The sequence below is a fragment of the Vigna umbellata genome, chromosome 5 (genome assembly GCF_029865625.1).
Source record: "Vigna umbellata cultivar VRB3 chromosome 5, Vumbellata_1.0, whole genome shotgun sequence".
Lineage (NCBI taxonomy): Eukaryota > Viridiplantae > Streptophyta > Magnoliopsida > Fabales > Fabaceae > Vigna > Vigna umbellata.
In genome coordinates this window covers 27,681,393-27,701,620 of record NC_142169.1, presented here as the reverse complement: position 1 = coordinate 27,701,620, position 20,228 = coordinate 27,681,393, and the positions used below count along the sequence as shown (strand labels likewise).

Sequence of the window (20,228 nt, the reverse complement as noted above, 5' to 3'; positions counted from 1 at the left end):
AAAAGTAAAATTTGAAAAATGTATATACTTTTATTAGGAGGACAACAATAACAAATCATTCTTAAATGTCGGATTAATACGAAAAATCTTATCAACTATAAAGTTATTATCATGTTCTATTAATTTTAGAGTTATCATTTTAAACTTTAGTTTAATCTCTAATTATCCGTCCAAAATACTTTATGTAACAAAAAAAAAAGTTTCCAGACTCCAATAAAAATAATAATAAATAATGATAGCACTCTTTAACAAATAAAGACAAAATTGAAAGATTATTGTGAGATAAGAAAGGCATGTTAGGTGAAGAAAGTTGTACATTCGAAAAATGTCATCTTCAAGGTATTTTCTTTTGGGTGACAGAGTCTTCATTTGATACTTTTCTTTGATTTTGCCGTTGGAGCACTTAATAAAATTAATACGAACGTTGTTGGCAATTAAAGTTTTGACCGTTATAATCCAACGTTTTCTTTTGCAATAATCTAACATTATTACAACAATCCCCCACTTATTGCAAAGAAAGAAAAAAACAAGAAACTTTTATTCTGGGTCTCATAGGATGTAATGCATCAGACCTGGTATAGCAAGCTATATGAACCAGTCTTAGATTGAAATACTTAACACACAGTGTAGTTGGTATAGCAAGCTATATGAACCAAAGACACTTGACGTGTGTTAGAGGTTTATCAATCACAATACACCCCCACAATCCTTGCTGTTATCGCTGTGTTGCGCTAACTAGGCCATGCGCGTGCCCGGTATTCATGAGTGCTCTAGAGATCATGCCAAGATCTCATGCAAGCGGCCCCACTCGACACTCATATAGGTGATTTCATCAAGTGTATGCTGCAAATCATACACCACCCGTAAGGGATATGAAAAATCATTAAAACTTTGTTTCAGACAAAATTCTATCACCGTATAGAATTTTAATGACAAAGTTTAACCTCTCAATATTGCAGTCTCTAGCACTTTCACACACACCATAGGAAGGGACATAATTGATTAAAATCAATTTAGTGCTATCAGAACTAACAAAGTGACTTGTTTTTACCCATATGAACCTTATTCATGGGATCTCCAATCACAAAGGTTGGGTTACCATCACTTGTTTGTTTGCAAGCGGCTTAAGTCCCATTCCCCTCGATGTTTCTAATATCATTTGTCTTCCCATGGGTTTTGTCAGAGGATCTGCTAGATTCCCGTTCTGACTTCACATAAGTCAATGGAAATAGTTCCACTCTTTAGCAGCTGCTTCACCAAATTGTGTCTCAATTGAATATGTCTATTCTTTCCATTATAATTTTTGTTTTTAGCTATAGCTATTGCCGATTGGCAATCACAGTGTATTGACACAGATGGGGTTGGTTTCATTCCTAGTGGAATGTTTGCTAAGAAGTTTTTCAACCACTCAGCCTCACTACCAGCCATCTCAAGAGCGACAAACTCAGACTCCATTGTTGATCTTGCAATAATTGTTTGTCTGGCTGATCTCCATGTAATCGTACCACCCCCAAGAGTGAATACATAACCACTAGTGGATTTTGTCTCATCTGAATCAAAGATCCAGTTAGCATCACTGTACCCTTCTAGTACAGCGGGAAATCCACTATATTCAATGGCATAATCCATTGAACCTCTTAAGTATCTCATAAGCCTAGCAAGTGCATCCCAATGTTCCTGATTTGGACATTGAGTGTACCTACTTAGTCTACCTACTGCATAAGCAATATCAGGTCTAGAAAAGCTCATCAAGTGCAGTAAGCTCCCAATTATCTGGGCATACTGAGGCTGAGATAATGATTCTCCTCTATTTTTCATTAATTTAGAGTTAGCATCATAAGGGGTACTCACTGGTTTAAGTCATAAAATCCAAACTTCTTAAGAAGTTTCTCAATGTATTGTTCTTGGGATAGTAATATACTATCTTCATTCCTTATGATTCTAATACCTAAAAACACATTGGCTTCACCCATGTCTTTCATTTCAAAGTTTATTTAGTTCTAACAAGAATCATTCTCATTCTTATCATTCTCTATCTAACATTATCATTCACCGTTATCTCATTCAAAAATAACATCATGAATAGATTATACTCAACAAATAATGAGAAAATATAAATAAATATAATTCAATATTAATTCAAATAATAAATCATTTATTACTTTAATTAATCATCTCATTACTTTCCTTTAAACTCTTATCCTTCCCTTTTAAACCAAATTAATTTGTAGTTCCAATTCGATATGGACCTTAAGTCCGATAGGTGTAACCTATAGCAACCCAAAGTCCTCACGTTGCCAGTGGCCATCATGGACTCTCACCGCCGTAAGGAAAAGGAAGACCCTCTGCTAATCAACGCAGACCCAAAACACGCTAGGAATCAACAGGAAAGAATTTACCCCCAATCGCGAATCAAAATACACAAAGTTACGAAAACCCCAAAACGATCAAGAACACGAGATTCCAGAAACTGAGATTCACGTCGTTGCCGCCACACTGACGCACTCAACCCGTCGTCAGTTCTGGACCAAGGGGTTTCCGCGATTCCCACCGTTACAAGAGCGTCCTCAAACCCGCGGAGGGCCGCCATTGCGGCGCACACTGCTACGGAGAGAACGTCGCACCTGTGCCACCAAACCTGGTCTTTCCTCCATGAAAAATCCAAGAAGGAAACCCCAAGATCAGAGAACGAAAATGAACCCAAAACTCGACGTCGCCGCTGCTTTCGCCTATCAGGGGCGCTGCCGTCGCCATCTTCATGCATTCAAAACATGAGCTCTTCACACAGGAATCGAAACCCCCAAGATCAGAATCGAACATGAAAACAGAGAAAACCCAAAATCCAATGAAACCCGAAATGTAACCACAAATCGAAAACCTAAGCTTGCAAGAGGAACACGCAATTCGCTCGACACGCCACGATCACCATCGTGATTTTCTCTGAAGAAGCATGCCTCCACGATCCCGATGCTGTGGCGGTCACACCTACCGCCACGAAGAGACGCCGCGTTACCATAGGAGAGGAGAAAGTTCTCCTTGCGCGAGACTTGTACGATACCAGAAAAAGAAAAATGACCCCTCATAGCTAGGTCTGACTCCCCCAAAGCCGGGTCCATCGTGAGAGAAGCAAAGAAACCAAGTGGAAAAAGGAAAAAAAATTCCACATTTCAAACCCAATCTGAAGCCCAAAAGAAGATAACTAAGGTTATCTTAAAACGCTGCAACCTCTTTCAAACGTAATTCTCTTTTTCTTTTCCTTTTTCTAATTTGAACAAAACCCTAACTTTATTATATCCTAAATAAAGAAGTCTCAATTACAAAATTCTGCTGCAGAGTTCAATTACGTGAATTCAATCACGTGAATTCAACTATGGAATTCAATTACGAGAATTTAATTATGTGAATTTAATTGTAGAATTCATTATAGAATTCAATCATCCAAAATGATATTAACATATTAATACGCAATAATCAATTCCATTTATTTTTGATTAGAAGTATCATTCAAAAATTCAAACATCATCATACAATAAACAAAAGTAAACTTTCATACCTTTTTTACTTTTGACAGTAGCTTGTATATATGAAAGTGGTTTCTCAAATACCTTTCAGTTTAGAAGCAAAGTTTTGAACCTCCAAGATTGAATTGTTGATGTCAGCCATAAGTCCTTAAGATTGTTGGAAAAACTGATATAATCACGAACAAAATTTCCTGAGGCGTGTAGAGTCACTGTCCTTAAGGACTTATCCGCGGTGTATTGCGCAAGTCCCCCAGGATACAACAGGAACTTCCAGAATATCTGAGGATCTCAGAACTAGCAAGAAACTCTAAAGAGAGTATAAGGATAAACCCAGAATAATTTTAGAAGAGGAAAAGAAGAAAGGAAAAGGAGAGAAGATGACTTGGTTTCAAACTAGAACTAATGCATATTGGTGCAACTAACCCCTTTGACCAATTTCAAAGATTCTGAGAAGCATGTGTCAAGGTTATCTTAGCTTATATTGGATTTTATTTTTAGCGTCACATTTCATCCCTGTCATCTATTAACATGGTTCTAATGTCATGTGTGACATAACACCAGAATTTAAAATTCATAAAATAGAATACATTATTTATTTTTTATGTAATTTCTATATTTGATGTATTATTGTTATAATAAGCAATCATTTCCATTTTTATGTATTATTATTATTATTATAATAAGTTGAGATATAGTTGTTATTTAGGTTCATGATTCATAGGTTAACTCTGAATCTCTTTAAAAGTGGATTTTGTTTTGTTTTTGTCCATTTAATTGGAGGTTTTTTAAAGTTTTAGTTCTAAAAGCCTTATGTGAAAGGATTGGGATATAATTTGGGTGGAGTTAGCCTCAAATACTAACCTCATTTTTTTATTTTTTATTTCATAATTCTTTTAAGTGAAATATAAACTAAATGAAAAGTATATATTAATATAATATGTGAAGTTTAATAACAATATTTTAAGTTAATAATCAATCAGAAAATAAATAATATGGACGTTTAGTATAATTAATATGAATATTTCATTATATCATGATTAACGTTGGGATAAATTCCCAAGACGAAAAAAATTATAAAATCTAGTCAAAATGTCAAAATATCAAAATATTAGATTAATTTTAATAAAATTCACACTAATTATTTTATAATTATTAAATATATATTTATTATATATTATTAAAACTAAATAATTAATTAATAAAATTTAAATATAAATTTAAATCATATATTAAAAAAAATAAACATGTAACAAAGAAATCCATAAACTTATTATTAAATTTATTACTTTAAATTGAGATATTTTGTTTATTTTGATTCATATTTAAATTAATTTTTGTACAACAAAATTAAAAGATTAACTTAATTATATACTTCTAAAACATATTTAACTAATCAAAAGAAATTAAATATAATTTTTCAATCAATGATTTCAACGTCTTATATTATTGTATAATTTTTTTTATATAAACTAAGTTTATTGAAACTTAAAATGTTTATATATAATTATTTAACAAATTAAAAACATTTAAATTTGTGATCCATTAAGAATTAATTTTCTTCTTTTTCTTATATTCAAAATTAATATTATTTTTAAAAAGAAACTCATATGTTAGATCTAAACTATAGAATTTTTGTAAATATTTTGGTTTCAGATGTTTTTTTTAATAGGATTAAACCATATGAAAGATGCTAAACATGTTAGTTTTAATATCTTTTTTCTTATTATAATCTAATATAACTTTATCTTCTTTAGTCTAAATGAGAGATGAGTGTTTGTAAAAATATTTTAATGCTTAAGTTAAAATTGTGTTATGTATTAAATGTAACAATAAATGGAATTTTAATCTCTGTACCTCACTTTTATACCTATTTTTGGAATTTTGTCCAAATGAGTCTATCTAGATAGACTAAAGTCAGTAGTGATTATTTAAAGTATCTTAAATATTAGTCATGTTATTATTAATTTAAATGGACAAAAAGAAAATAATATAAATATCCCATAAATTAAATTTTTTGTCTCAAGTCATGTTATTACTTTAAATTTTATGTATTATTTTTCAAGAGTGATATTTTATTTTTTTCAATTTGACGTCTGAAACTAAAAATATATTTAACTCTAAATTATTTTAATATAAATATAATCTTCAGTAGAATTTAATTTCGATTATCCCATATATATATATATATATATATATATATATATATATATATATATATATATATATATATATATATAACGAGATACATCTTCATGTTGACCAAAATTTGAAACTCGACTAATTTTAAACATTTATTTTAATTATTTGGTTAATCCTTGTTTTTTCAAAAGGTTAATGTGGATTTAATAAGAAAAACTATAATGCGAACTTATTTCCTAAAATAATTTTTTACCAAACTACCAACATATTTTAGAGTCAACGCCAGAATCAGAATAAAAGACAAAAAAAAAACCCAGTAATTTGTTGAGGATAGCATCTTGATTTACAATTTATATAATGAAGAAATTGTCATAAGGATGGATAAGGAAAGAGATTAATGAAAATCATGCATAATTTAAATTACCCTAAAGAAACTTTCAGTGTCTCATATAAGAAATATATATTGCCTTCATTTCTTTATTGCAATATTTATCATTTTGTAATTAAATGTGCCAAGATTAACATTAAAGTTATCTAAAACTAGTGCAAAGTACTAAAGTTACGTGTGAAGGAAATAAGAATTTGGAAAGTATTTTAGAGAACAAAATTAGATTCTCATCATGAAATAAAAAAAGAAAAAGTGAGAAGTGTGAATGAGAATGTAGTTTAGGTACACATGGAAATACATTATAAGGATCATGTTTTGATTTTGTTAATTATGTGACAAAAATGGAACGCTGTTACGTTTTCGTTTTCCCATTTAAAACGCCATTATTTTCATTGAAGATGAAATATGATAAACTTCCATTAACAAGGTGTGAACCAATTAACCAAACGTGTTTTGCAATCTACACAAAACCAATGCTAATTTGACATTGCACATATCCATATAATGACTAATTAGTTTAATCACATGTAATAATAAGATAGAACACTTTATGGAGAGTTAGTAGAGTATTTAACCTTACAATTATCCAAAATAACATTAAACTATAAACTTTACAGAACAACATAAGTCTGATGCAAAAGTATAGACATAAACCGAACAGTGACACAACAACTTGTATAAACCGAACGGCTTACAAAAGGTCAACTAAATCTATTGACCGAACGGTCAAATCTAAAACTATACCCAACCGATGACCAAGCGATCTTATCCTAAGAAACAGATCCTCTCCTTCCAATGTTTGCTCCATCGAACACTCATCACCTTCTGCTCACATCCATAGGATGATCATCGCAAGGGAAAAGAAAACCGAACGGACAAGACAGGACAGAACAAGAAAATAGGGTAAGCTATTATAATTTAATTATAAACACATATATGTATTTCATGCAAGTTCAATCTATATGAAACCGAACGGTACATCATACAACAATGAATACAATTCATCACATACAACCAAAACATCATCATTCATATAAATATATATATGACCAAACACTATGACTTGACTATCCGGATTGTATGAATATGTAGCTACAGTCGTCCTTGCACTTGTGGTAGTGTAAAAGCTGACACCAATCATGCTACTACCCAAGGTTAATCTCATACTACCTACCTCGGCACTCTGAGGCTGTATGACCTCCTGCCATTCTCACTCATGAGTTACTCCTCTCTACTTGAGAATGAGTAGCTCAGAATATCAGGATGAACGTCAGCTTAACATACCCAAATTCATACTTTACAATTCCACAACCATCCATGAGACATTCCTCCTTGAAATTCTCTTCCACAATATTTGAAAGTATAAATCTTCAATCCTTAACATACACAATCATTCATCAATTAAATTTTCACATAATAAAGAGAAAACATGTGAACATTGGAGACCGAATACCTTCACACTACCCAACCGAGAGTACCAAATGGTTCATAATAGGCAAAACAGAAGGAAACTGACCGAACACTATTATTGACTGACCACCATAGAAACCAACTACTAGGCTCTTAGCTCAACCCAAAGAGTTTAAACCAACACTCATAACTTACACTGAAACTCTTAAAACTTATACCGAATATTCTACTAAACTGAGTACTTATAGGTTATTGGATACTATATCCACCGACCACTAGTTTAATATTAGAATACTGTGATTTAGACCGAACGATCATAAATGGATAATATTGCTAATAGACCAAACCCAGTTAATGACTGAGTACGTAACACAGCCGAACGGTCAACAGAACAAATCTTTGAATAACATTTCTTAAACCAAAATAAGATATTTTCCTTAATCTTTAACCCTCTAAACGTGATTTCTAAGTTATTTTAAACCTATTCCATTGAACCTATTACACATTGCTCACTACTCACCTTTTCACACACTCTCTTCTCCCACCCAGACTAACCGAAGTTCTACAATAGGAACTCCAATCCAGTTCACATGTCTCTGCCAAACACAAAATTTGAATACAATTCAATCAAACATACCATCTTTCATACATGCAAACATTCACACATCAATTCTAAACACAGAAAAATATAATTAAACCACTAGCTTCCCTTACCTTGAATAAACAAGGTACTTCCTAAGCTTCCACCACTTTGACTAACCAACAACCACTTCTAAAGTAACTTACTACAATTCCAATCGATAAAAATGGACCAACGAGAGGATAAAAAACAGAAACAGGTTCAGAGAGAGATAGATGAAGAACACATGCAAGCGGAACAATGCTTGCATGTTCCAAAAAATACCGAAACTTAAAAAGGAAGAATGATTTTACTTACCCACTTCACACAACAACTTGATTGATGAAAAATAACTTCTTACCACCAAAGAAGAATTCAAACACGACCTAGATGATGATCAGAAGAAGAAGAAGAAGAAGAAGAAGAAGAATTGAGAATTTCTAGAGAGAAGGAAGAGAATTGTAGAGAGAAGGAGGAGAAACTCAAAAATAATCTAGAGAGAAGAGGTGCATGCAAAAGCGGCTCAACGTTTGAAAATTTTGCTTATATACTACCGTAAAAAATCGATCAGCCAATCAGATACACACACCTATCTTTCACTTTCTGAATTTTCTAAACCCTTAAAGAACAACGTATCAGGATGAAAATACATATTAAGAAAACTTAACTAATTCTTATAGTATATATCATCTTAAAACATCAACAACTACGTAGAACATGAGCCTTTTTCGTGCTATATATGAAAAAATATTTTAAAATTTTTAACTAAATATAAAATAAATTTGTATTATATAGATGTAAATTTCACTGCAAGATTAAGATAAATTTAAAAGTTATTTATTAAAACAATATAAAAATTATTTATTAAAACAATATAAAAATTATTTCACAACTGCTAATAATGTGGCAACAAAAATTGTCTCTGTCTGTATATATTTTAAAAAAATGAGAAATTTAGAAATTCCATCATGCGCGCCATCTAATATCTCTGGTAATTTCGCTGTATTTACTTTTATTTTTCAATTTCTATTCTTTTCCTTTCCTTCATATCTCGAAAATCAATTCTCCACGCATTTATTATTCTTACCCTTTCAACTCTTAACTTTTCGCTTCACCCTTCAATTCATTCCTTTCTTTTTTATTTTTATATCAATTAATAAATTGTTTAATTATTAATTAATACAACTTTATTTCAGTTTTATTACGGGAAAGAAAGAGCGCAAAGCCAAACCACCACCACCTCCGGGGGTGCACGGACAATCCAACCACCCAAACCCAAAATTGGGGCTTTTGTTTCCTTGTTTCCTCTCGTTCATGGGCAACGTCTCAAGCGGCGGTGCCAACCACCGTCGCCGGCACAGCGGAGCTTTAAGGCGGAGTCATCCGCCGCCTCCACCGCCGGTGACGCCGCAGCCTGAGATCGCCGCGAATCCATTTGTGTACCAGGGTGCCGCACCTTATCCGAACCCTACCCTGCATTACCCGCAGTACCATTACCCCGGTTACTACCCTCCGGCGCCTCCCATGCCTCATCAGCATCATCATCAACAGCATCAACATCATCATCTACAGCATCAACATCATCATCCACAAAATCAACATCAACACCATCTGCACATGGACCCGGCCTGGATTCCAGGGCGTTACCCTTGTGGACCCGTGATGCCTAACCCTGCACCTTTTGTTGAGCACCAGAAGGCCGTTACCATAAGGAACGATGTCAATATCAGGAAAGAGAGTCTTAGGCTTGAACCTGATGAGGGAAATTCTTCCCACTTCCTTATCTCGTTTTCCTTCGATGCCACCGTTTCTGGGAGGTATGTTTTGTTGAGAATTCGTTAATATTAGTTTTGTGATTGCTTAATGTATTGTTATCATCGGAATTGTGAAACGAAGGGGTTTTTTGATTCGAATTGAAGATCTGGATTCTTTGTGATAAGCTATCTGCGTGCGGTTTATATTGCACTAAGATGAGATTGTCGGGTGTAGGGTTTTTGGATGCCGTCATTTGCTTGTTGGGAGTGGGATTTTATTACTAATTAGCTTCTAGTTATTCATCAAATAATTGAACTGAGAACGAACAAAGCTAGTAGCAAGTAGCATTCCCTTTTGCGTGAGCAATTAAGCAGGGTTCTGTTATACACAAGCAATCAGAAGCTAAAAAGAATATGGAACCAACTTCAACCAGGGTTTTTCTTTTTAATTGCTATTTAATATATCTTGAGTATTTTACAGGCTACTGGGAGTTATCCTCAAGCGAGTGATTTTTTTTATAGGAATGATGCTTGCGTGGGGGATTATTTGAATGGTACATGCTTGCTTGTCTCATCTTTTGTATTGTTTAGGCTCGTTCATTTGAGCTCTCATGGTAGCTTGAGTTTTACGGAGTGTTATGGCAACTATTTTCTTTCACCTTACCAACATCCGATCCTGTGGTTACCCGCTGGTTAGCATAATGGACACTGGTCCGGTTAGTGTTGTAAGGTGTAAAACATACATATGAATATGATGCAGGGGTAACTGCAATTTTTCAAAGGTAACTGCATTAAATAAGTTCATGCTTTAGATGTCTAGTTTTTTTTTTCCCGAAGGAGTGGATATAGTTTTGTAATGGGTAATTGTGTCTTTCAAGGTTTCAGTGTGTTGGAAAAATTGATTTTGAATGAAATTGATTTTACAAAGTAGATTTTGGCTAAAATTGATATTGAAGTGATGTGATGTGTGTTTGGATTGGACGTATTTATTCTATAAGTAAGTAAGTAAGTTGGTCATAAAACTCGGTATCAATTTTTTTATCCAACGCAAATGCTACGTATTGTGCTTCAACCAATCAATTTTGGACCATGAATCAATTATTCAACGGGAAACTATCAATATGAAAATGTGCTTACAATCACGTTAGCTAAGTATTTTAATGTCAGTATGAAGAATTTAACATGAAACCAAGTGTGTACTCGATTACCTTTGATTAGATGGAGAATCAATTTGAACACTTTGAGATCTTGTTACCACAGATTGCCTGAGTGATAATAGAAGGAATAACATTATTGATAAGCTAATTTTCAGACAAAATGAACCTTTGCTTTCAAACTGACTACCATTATTGGCAAAATCGCAACTACTTTTCTGAATAGATGATAATTTATTAACTTCTTTTAACCATCATTAAAAGGGTAACATTAATTAACTTGTAGAAAATCCTGTTACAATGGTGGCGATGAGACTTGACCACATAAACTCATTCAAATTACCCAAACCTTTTGCCACTAGTCCAATCCTCTAAGCTTATAGAAAAAAGTCTTTATATGTAATGTTCGTGATCAAATGAAGTATATTATCAATGATAGTAAGTATAGCATGATTTGCATTGCAAACTGAATAATTTGATTATTATAAAATTGAGGGTTGAATTGGTTTTGGGTTTGACTTGTAAGCAAATTGCTTGTATTGCTCCAGAATCACATGAATCATGGTTTGGCAGTGAAGTTGGTCATGTCCCCAAAACCAGGTTGGGTCATGCGTGACCCACTCTGTAAAACCCTACAGAAGACACCCCCTCTCAAAAATAATTAGCAGAAATGAGCGGGGATGCGCTGTTATTTTCCCTCTTGTTAGGCCTTGGCCTTAGCATCTCTCATTCTTTCCTCTGCCATTGCCAAACATGAGTGGCCCATGAATGACTTTTGTCTCCTCTCATTTTTATACTTCTCTTCCCATGATTTTTGCAGCAGCAACTGCTGTGTGCTGAATTAGTGAATCTGTGTAGCAGGCAACTACTCTCCTTTTCCTTGTGGTTGTTATTTTGCAACAGCAGTGTTTGCTTTTAAGCTTCTACACCACGACACTTTATTAGCTATTTGACTTGAAAATGCTAGTGTATGTGCAAATAGTATTTATGTTTTCATCTCTCACATGTTTCTTTTTGTTAAAATTATCCTAGAGTTATGTTATTTTAGTTATTAATCATTTTGTGCTTCCATGTCTTATATGTTATAGCTGTCAAAGCTGGGTTGGAGTTTATTGTTCGTTTCATTTTAATTTTAGCTTTTGTTGGAGAATGGAATGAAGCCATATAAAAAAGAGGTGGTAGCTGCAGAATAGTTTGATTGTTTAGGTTTTTGTGCTGTTTGGGGTAGTTTACAATGCGAACATAATCTTTAATTATGCTTTGTTTATCCTTTTCCACCCTTATATTTAAATTGGAGTTCTACTTTCGAATTTTGGGAGACAGATAATGGAAGACTGAGGTGCTACTTCCATTTATTGCAATTTTAAAATTATGGTTGTAGGAAACAGTACCTTTTTTATTTTTCTGTAAGATATCTGAGTGGTTAATTTAATGCATATTTCGCTTATGCGTCTTAGTTCTTACCAATGTTCCATAAGAAACTTTAAACTCGTGAAAATGTCACTATTAGTATAAGTAGTTTTATTTCTATACTCAGATTTGGAGTATTGTGGAGCTTATGGGCCCAAATTTTGCTACATGTTTGATATTTAGGGCTTGTAAAGGCTAATGCGCATTTGTGACATTAGGCAGGGTGGAAGGGGGCAGTTGTCATCGATGGTTATGCGTGTGAATATTTTGTACTATAATTATTATTCATGTACTTGTTCTAAAGGTAGTGTTTCTTTTTATCTGATTTACAGCGTCACCATTTATTTCTTTGCAAAAGAAGGTGAAGACTCCATCCTCACACCAGTGAAGGAAAACAATCCTGCTCCGGTGACAGTGAATTTTGAGCAAGGTCTTGGCCAGAAGTTTAGGCAGCCATCTGGAACTGGTATTGATTTTTCTGTTTTTGAGGAATCCGAGTTACTGAAAGTGGGTGATATGGATGTGTACCCTCTAGCAGTAAAGGCAGATGCTTCCCCTGGTAATCATGATGAGTCGGATAGAACTCCAGCATCTGGTAACACAAACTCACAGATTACCCAAGCAGTGTTTGAGAAGGAGAAAGGAGAGTTCCGGGTGAAAGTTATTAAGCAGATCTTGTGGGTGAATGGAATGAGGTATGAGCTGCAGGAGATATATGGCATTGGAAATTCAGCAGAAGCTGACTTGGATGAGAGTGACCAAGGAAAAGAATGTGTCATCTGTTTGTCGGAGCCTCGGGATACAATTGTTCATCCCTGCCGCCATATGGTATTTACAGTTTCCCTTTCTGAATGAATTTTTCTTTGATTTGTTGATAGAATTACTATGATCAGCAGTCTGTCACTTTTCAGTCCTGGGCTCTTCGCAAAGTCGTGATCATTTAGCCTAATTTAAATGTTAAAAACTAATTATTTGTTACTTGAGACCTTGAATTCGTTTTCTATTTTCAGTGTATGTGTAGTGGATGTGCGAAGGTTTTGAGGTTCCAGACAAATAGATGCCCAATTTGCAGACAACCAGTGGAGAGGCTTTTGGAGATAAAGGTAGGGTCTGAGGAGTGAAGAAGAAGAAGATACAAGATACATTGTTAACTCCTCAAGCTTCCTGTACAGCTCAACTGTTATACTTTAACATCACCCCTGTCTTATTTTCATGGTTTCACCTTACTTTCTCTATTTTCCTATAATCACAAAAACAAAGGAAAATGGAATTATATATACTTGTGATTCAAAGTGAACGACAGGCTGGCATTGCTCATAACTTGTACCAGACAATGCCTCCAATGAGCTTGTTTCTCTGGTCTTCTAAATATCATTTTATATCATTAAATATATTTTGTCATTGTGGTATGTATAGAGAAGTTTCTAATCCTATGTAGTAAACGGGTGAAGTGGGTGTGTTTGGCATCTCATGGTTAAAGGAACTAAAAGGGTAGTAAGAGACTATTAAATTAGGTGTAGAAAGGCGAATTGGGCTATACTAAATGTGTCTTTTCTTTTCTACTTGTGTGGGAATGCTGATATCTATACCTGCAAATTATTTGTATTTGGTTGAATAGTCTTTTGGTGTTTTAAGGTGTACATCAGTTTCTATTTTTCAAATTAAAAATTAGTACTTCAAATAAGATTTGTCTTTTAGTTTTTTTTTCTTCTATAATAGAAATACTTTACGAAATTAACATGTTAAGGGATACGCTCAGTTGTTATTTTGTTTACAACTTGACATGACAAGTAATAACTAATCTCTTATATTTGTTTGTTAAGAGTATTCACTTGAAAAATTAACCATGCGTTTGTCAATAAATTCGTTAACAAAAATGAAAGCCCTGCTAAATATCGTGATGAGTTGATGAATGATTTATCGAAGTAATACTTTAGATACTAACACGTGTATCTTTTTTTTTAAGAAATTATTTTATTTTTAAAAAATGGTTAAATTTTAATAAACAGTTATTTAAAGAATAAGATGATAAAATAACTATTTTAATTTAAAAAATAATTAAATTTAAATAAACGATCACTTAAAAGATAAAAGTGGTAAAAATTTCTGTATACTAAAAAAAGGTATTATTATTAATGTTATGGATTAAAACTGTTATATGAAACCAATATCATAAAAAGTTCTATTTATGTTTTATTTTCTGGAAATATTATGTGCACAATAACACAAACTTTATTTTAAAACATATAACTAGTTATGTAATTAAGTGAAAGAAACTGAGAAGAAAAAAAGAAATTTGATAGGTAAGAAATAATGTAATATATAAAAGAAATGTTATTGTCTAAAACATTAATAACTTGGTGTATGAATAATAACATCTTTAATGTATGTTTTCTCTTTTACAAACTTGTCTTAGGTACAACTTTCATACGTTAGTTTAAATCAGATCTGGAAGAGTAAAATTTGAAGGCGTTATTTTTTTAACTAATGTAGATTGACGGACGACCACTCTGCATTGTAGATTTTATATTTTATTTAATAAATAGTTGTTTTGTCCTTTATCCATAATTCTAAACATTTATTGTCATATAAAATACTGAATACTTTTTCTGGGTGTAGGGCTTTTCATTAATTGACCTTTCAACGGAGGCGTTGGATCCTAGAAAAAATAATTTCAAAATTGAAATGCGTAATGTGGATGAGGTCCAAAGCTTTTTACAGACTATAAAACTCAAGATGCATTTTCTTTCATTTTGTAGGATAAAAAACTGACAAATAAATTATATAAATAAAAGAAAAAAAAAGGAAAAATTGTCGTTACAGTGAAATACTGCTAGTACTGCATATCGCATATTTAGTATTGAGTGAAATTTTTCCAAGCACAAAAATTGTCTTTACAGCATAAAAAAATCAAGGATCTAAATTGTGATCATAATTTTATCTCATATCTTGACATTAATTACGAACAGATATGGCTGTAAAGTCTAAAATACTACATATCTGTATAAAACTGTTTACAATTTACAGTTTAAGCTACTAATCGGTAATATTCTGAATTAGGCTTTAAGAAACTAATTACATACATGTTAATACGTGACAATGTAATGGCAAATTTCATGCAGGCTATGATTTAGATTTGGTTAGTAACTATCGAGTTGCAATTCCTCTAAACGATTTTTATAATTGACCCTCAATTATAAGTTTATAACTGAATCTATTTTATAATTGACCACACTGACTTAGTTAGAGTTTATCCAATTGACCATACTGCATTTCTGTGTCTTTCAAAGCTGTTTTCAGTTCATTGTCTGTAATTGGAAAGTAAACTGAAGATTGAGTGAAGTCTAAAACCAGACCACCACATTGAAAACGATAACATTTTTTATGTTTTCAAAAAGGAAAAGCAATGATTCCAATTGCAGTGAATCTGAGGCTGCTGATTTTATATTATTTTAATCGGTATGGCAACAGGATGAAGGATGGCATTGTCCTTGATCCCATCTAAAGAAATGATTCCTATTTATTGTGCCTTCTGCTTGTTTTGTCAGGAGCCAACCAATTCCTACTTGCCATTATAACCTAAAAACAACCAAAAAGAAAACTTACACAGCAGCACGAAATCATCACAGGTTTTATTAGCAAACGAGAACGACAGTGGTTGTTTATTTAGCATTGAGTGCCCAACCATAAAAGCACTAGGATGTTCATAGCATCCTTCACACTTTCACTGAACAAAAACAACAATTGACACAATTGGACTATAGTCCAAACACATGAAACGTAGAGAAACTTGTAACAACACAGTTTCTCTTGCACACCGTAACAACAATGAAAGATATTCAATGCAACTTAGTCTCCCCACCATTGATGGACATAGACACCATTGTTTCTGAGACCCTTGTAAATATCCATACAACTTTCCATGCTCCTGCTTGCACTTTTATCATTACCTCTCCTCTCGGGACACTTGAGAAACAACTCATCAACAAAGCATATAGCTCCATTCTCAAATATATCAGAGAGGAACTTGAGTTCAACATTTCCTGCATTCATCTTGAGGACTACAAAATCAGCATATTGCACAGTTTCTCTGAACCAGGCAAGGAAATCAAACTCCTCCTCCCCAAGGAAAGAATCCAGATCGTCATCATTATCATCTGTTCCAAGTTTAGCAGTGACCTTCCCAATACCAGCCAAGCCAGGGTGATAAACAAAGGTAATACCAGGTCGCTTCACGTAGGACAACATGATGGAAGTGTTGTAGTGAACAAAGTAAACATTGAAATCTTTCTGATCAATAGGGTATGATGGCAGGAACCAATCACTGACATTGGCATTAAGCAGCTCCCCCACCCCAATATCAATATACACCAACCTCTTCCTACTTGAAACATCCACAAACTTGGGCAAATAGGGAATGTTCTTGTGAAACTCAGGAGGTGGTGCTTTCTGTTTCTCACTCAAAAGAGGCTCCATCAACTCTATGAGGGGTTTGGTAAAGGTGAGACTGGGACAATCAGCTGGTAAATTATGTTGGTAAAACGTAGCATTGTCATATCTTTTCTTGAAAACAACAAGGTTAAGCTCATTGACATAATCAACATGCACCACATTGGAAGATCTTAACAAAGAGGAAACAGGGGTGGCTGCCCTTATTAAATCATTGGGATGCGAACCAGAGCTACCTACAATAAGGGCGCCGATCCCACCAGGCTTAAGAACACGCTCAATCTCGAGAACCAACAGAGCAGGGACAGATACCTTGTCGAGGTCCCTGGAAAACACGAAATCGAAGGAAGAATCCTCGTACAGGACCTCCTTCTGCTCGAAACTGCGCGTTTGGACGGCGCTGACGGCGGAGAAGCCTAACTGTTTCATTGCCACGACGGCCATCGAAGATCCTTCTCCAACGAAGAGACTCTTCGCTCCGGGGTAGAGCAACCGGTTACCGGTGAGCTCGGAGACCACGGTGAGGGTCAAGTTGGCGTCTTTCTCGCAATTGACCGGGACCCAGAAGTGGGTTCGGAGAAATTGAGAAGCGGGGCGGAAAGTGACGCCGTGGAAACCGGAAACGCAGTCTAAGTAGGTTGCGATTGGAGCGAAATCGAAGAGCGACTGCGCGCGGTAGAGAGAGACGATGGAGATGGCGCAGGCGAGGAGGATGGAGCGTAGAAGGACGCGCCTGGCGATGGAGGCATTGAGGATGTGGAGATTGAAGAAAGCCTTGGTGTCCATTGAAGTTGTTTGATGAAGAGAGATTGATTTCAATTGAGAGAGAAAAATTTGAAGCCGAAAGATAAGAAAGAGAAGAAGATTAGCGAGTGCAAAACCTGGAGGAGGTATGATTCCCACCCACGAGGACTCCCATTGATTTTTGGAAGCTTAACCAGACCCTCTTCGGAACCCTTTTCCCCTTCTCCGTCCGGCTGAACCGGGCCCCACCCATTTTTTCCATTCCCGGCTACCTCATTACTTGTTCATCTTGTGCTTTTCTGCAGTGTGTAATATAATGGGTAGATCTGAAACAGAGCCTAAAAGGAAGGGGACCAGAAGAAGAAGAAAAAGAAGATTATGAAGTGAGTGTGGAGTGTGTGGAGTGCAGATTGAGATCCAAAGATATAGCAGAAGATGGTGTCGAGTGAAGGTGTTATCTGTGATGTGATTGTCACCGCACGTCATCTTGGTCCCATTACGTGTCAACCCATCAAAGTTTCACTTCTCCTTCTATCACACATTTTTTTTAACTGCTTCCTCCATTATAATAGCTTCTATGACCGATGGCTACTGTTTTATAGTTACCCTCGTAACAAGCCAAAACCAGGAATCTTCATATTGTTTTCCCAACACCATGCTTTTTCTGTTAACACCACCTCAATTATTCTTAATAAATAACCTCCTATCATATCTTATTTTTAAAAAAGAAATATCTATCACACATAGAAATTGAAAATTATTATGATTCCTGACTTTAATGATGTCAACGGGTTGGGATCAGAATAATTGTTTTTATTTTTCACAAAATAGTTATAAAGTTTCTCATTTAATTCTTTTTATATTTACATTCTACAGTAAACATATATTGGTCGTTTTCACTTTTACTTTTCTACTAAATACGTAAATTAATTTAAAGAATGTAGAAAACAAAATTGTGACTGAGAAAATATTTTTTTTTCTCAACTTGGAAAATAAAAGATAATTAGAAATATTAAAGAAAATCCTGAACATTCTACGCATGGAAACATCAGGGAGAGTATTTTGATACAATGTTTTTTAATAAATGACACAGAAGAAAAATGTTTGCAACATATTTCCTGATGTATCTTTTTAACGCAATCCCTCCTATTGATTGAAAATGACTGAAAAACACATTTTGGAGTCATGCATGCTTCTTATTTAATAGTTACCTCTTAATTTTATAAATTTCAATTAATTTAACTTATTAGTGTACTAAATATATGTTCTTAACGACATTCTTTACTAGGGAGAAAAATTATTGAAGTTCTTGATACTTGACGAATAATTAATTTTGCATTAGCTAAGGATTAATGATTTTGACGAAGTCTATTGTAATTTTAGACCTAACTCAATAAAACATATTTGAATTTAATAATAAGTTATTAAAATTATTTAAGAAAATTAAAGAAAAATAGTTATATTTGTTATAAATTAAGACATTTAAATATATTCAAAGTACCTAAACATTATCCTACTCAATTAAATAGTAATGTAAATAACACAAATATACCACTTTAATTTAAGTTCAATACAAAAATTATTCAAATTGTTGATTTCAAACGTAGGAAGATTGCTAATAGAATAAAAAGTTCACAAGACAAGACGTACAAAGTGAACGTTTTGAAAATTATTAGGGCTGTTTGGAATAGTTTATTTAAATTATATTTTAGGATGAAATGGCTATGAAATGTTTAGCAGAATTTTTAAAGAATATTTTGAGTGGTCATAAGATAGTTCTAGACATATTTTCATTATCTGTCAAATATTAATGTATAATTTACAGAAAAAGACATTACACCTAACAGTTTAATAGTAGGAACGGAACTCCCTTTCTCCCCTATAAGTTGTTTTATAATATAGGTTTGGAAATTATCTAATTCCGTACAACATAGAGAAATAGCACGAAAGTTAATTTTGTTTTTTTTTCATTTTTAGCAATTTATTTTAAATTGAATTTTTAACGATAGATACAATAAAAAGTTGAATAGATAAATATATAGACGAATAAGAAGATGAAATATACATATAAAAAGAAAAGAAAAGAAACATGACGGTGTTAAAAATATGTTTTTCCGTGGTTGTGCAAATAGTGTGTTATATACACAATTTTCAATTTCAATAAAACGAATAAATGAAACATCGATCCGTTAACTTCTCTCACCTCAAACTCTTTGTAGTCTCCGAAATTTATCCCTAAACCTGAATCACTTTCAAGAAATAAAATCTTAATAATAATAATTCAAAGATTTACATTCGGATTTTAATTTAAACTTTTTTTTCCTCTTTTATAAGTTTTGCCTATAACTAAGAAATAGCTGAACTTACTAAACTAAAATTCTCCTAATTTGATGTTAAGATTTTTTTTTTCAATGGTTCAAAAGACTTAAAATCTTCTACTGTTACAAAAGTGAGTAATGAATTTGGAAGAGACCCTCGTAAAGGAAAAATGTAAAAGAAAATAGAAGGATAGAAAAATGAAGAAGAAAATAGAAAAATATTATATTTCTTAACTTTACAAAGAAAAATAAATATATTCTCACTATTTTCTTAACTTAACTAAAAGCCTAATTCAAAATCCACACCCCTCATAACCATTGT

The 20,228-nt window shown here is 33.4% G+C and overlaps 2 protein-coding genes across 2 annotated transcripts; one reads left to right on the top strand and one right to left on the bottom strand.

The window, feature by feature from the left end:
• Positions 1–9,206: 9,206 nt before the first annotated feature.
• On the top strand, positions 9,207–13,804 carry LOC124830261 (putative E3 ubiquitin-protein ligase LOG2). The gene is made up of 3 exons (XM_047303927.2): positions 9,207–9,894; positions 12,728–13,223; positions 13,406–13,804. Exons 1-3 carry the CDS (start codon positions 9,392–9,394, stop codon positions 13,514–13,516), a joined length of 1,110 nt encoding a protein of 369 aa, XP_047159883.1. The 5' UTR covers positions 9,207–9,391; the 3' UTR covers positions 13,517–13,804.
• Positions 13,805–16,004: 2,200 nt separating this feature from the next.
• LOC124830260 (uncharacterized) lies at positions 16,005–17,997 on the bottom strand. Its single transcript, XM_088092013.1, has one exon. It carries the CDS (start codon positions 17,628–17,630, stop codon positions 16,245–16,247), a length of 1,386 nt encoding a protein of 461 aa, XP_087948139.1. The 5' UTR covers positions 17,631–17,997; the 3' UTR covers positions 16,005–16,244.
• Between the last annotated feature and the right edge of the window lie 2,231 nt (positions 17,998–20,228).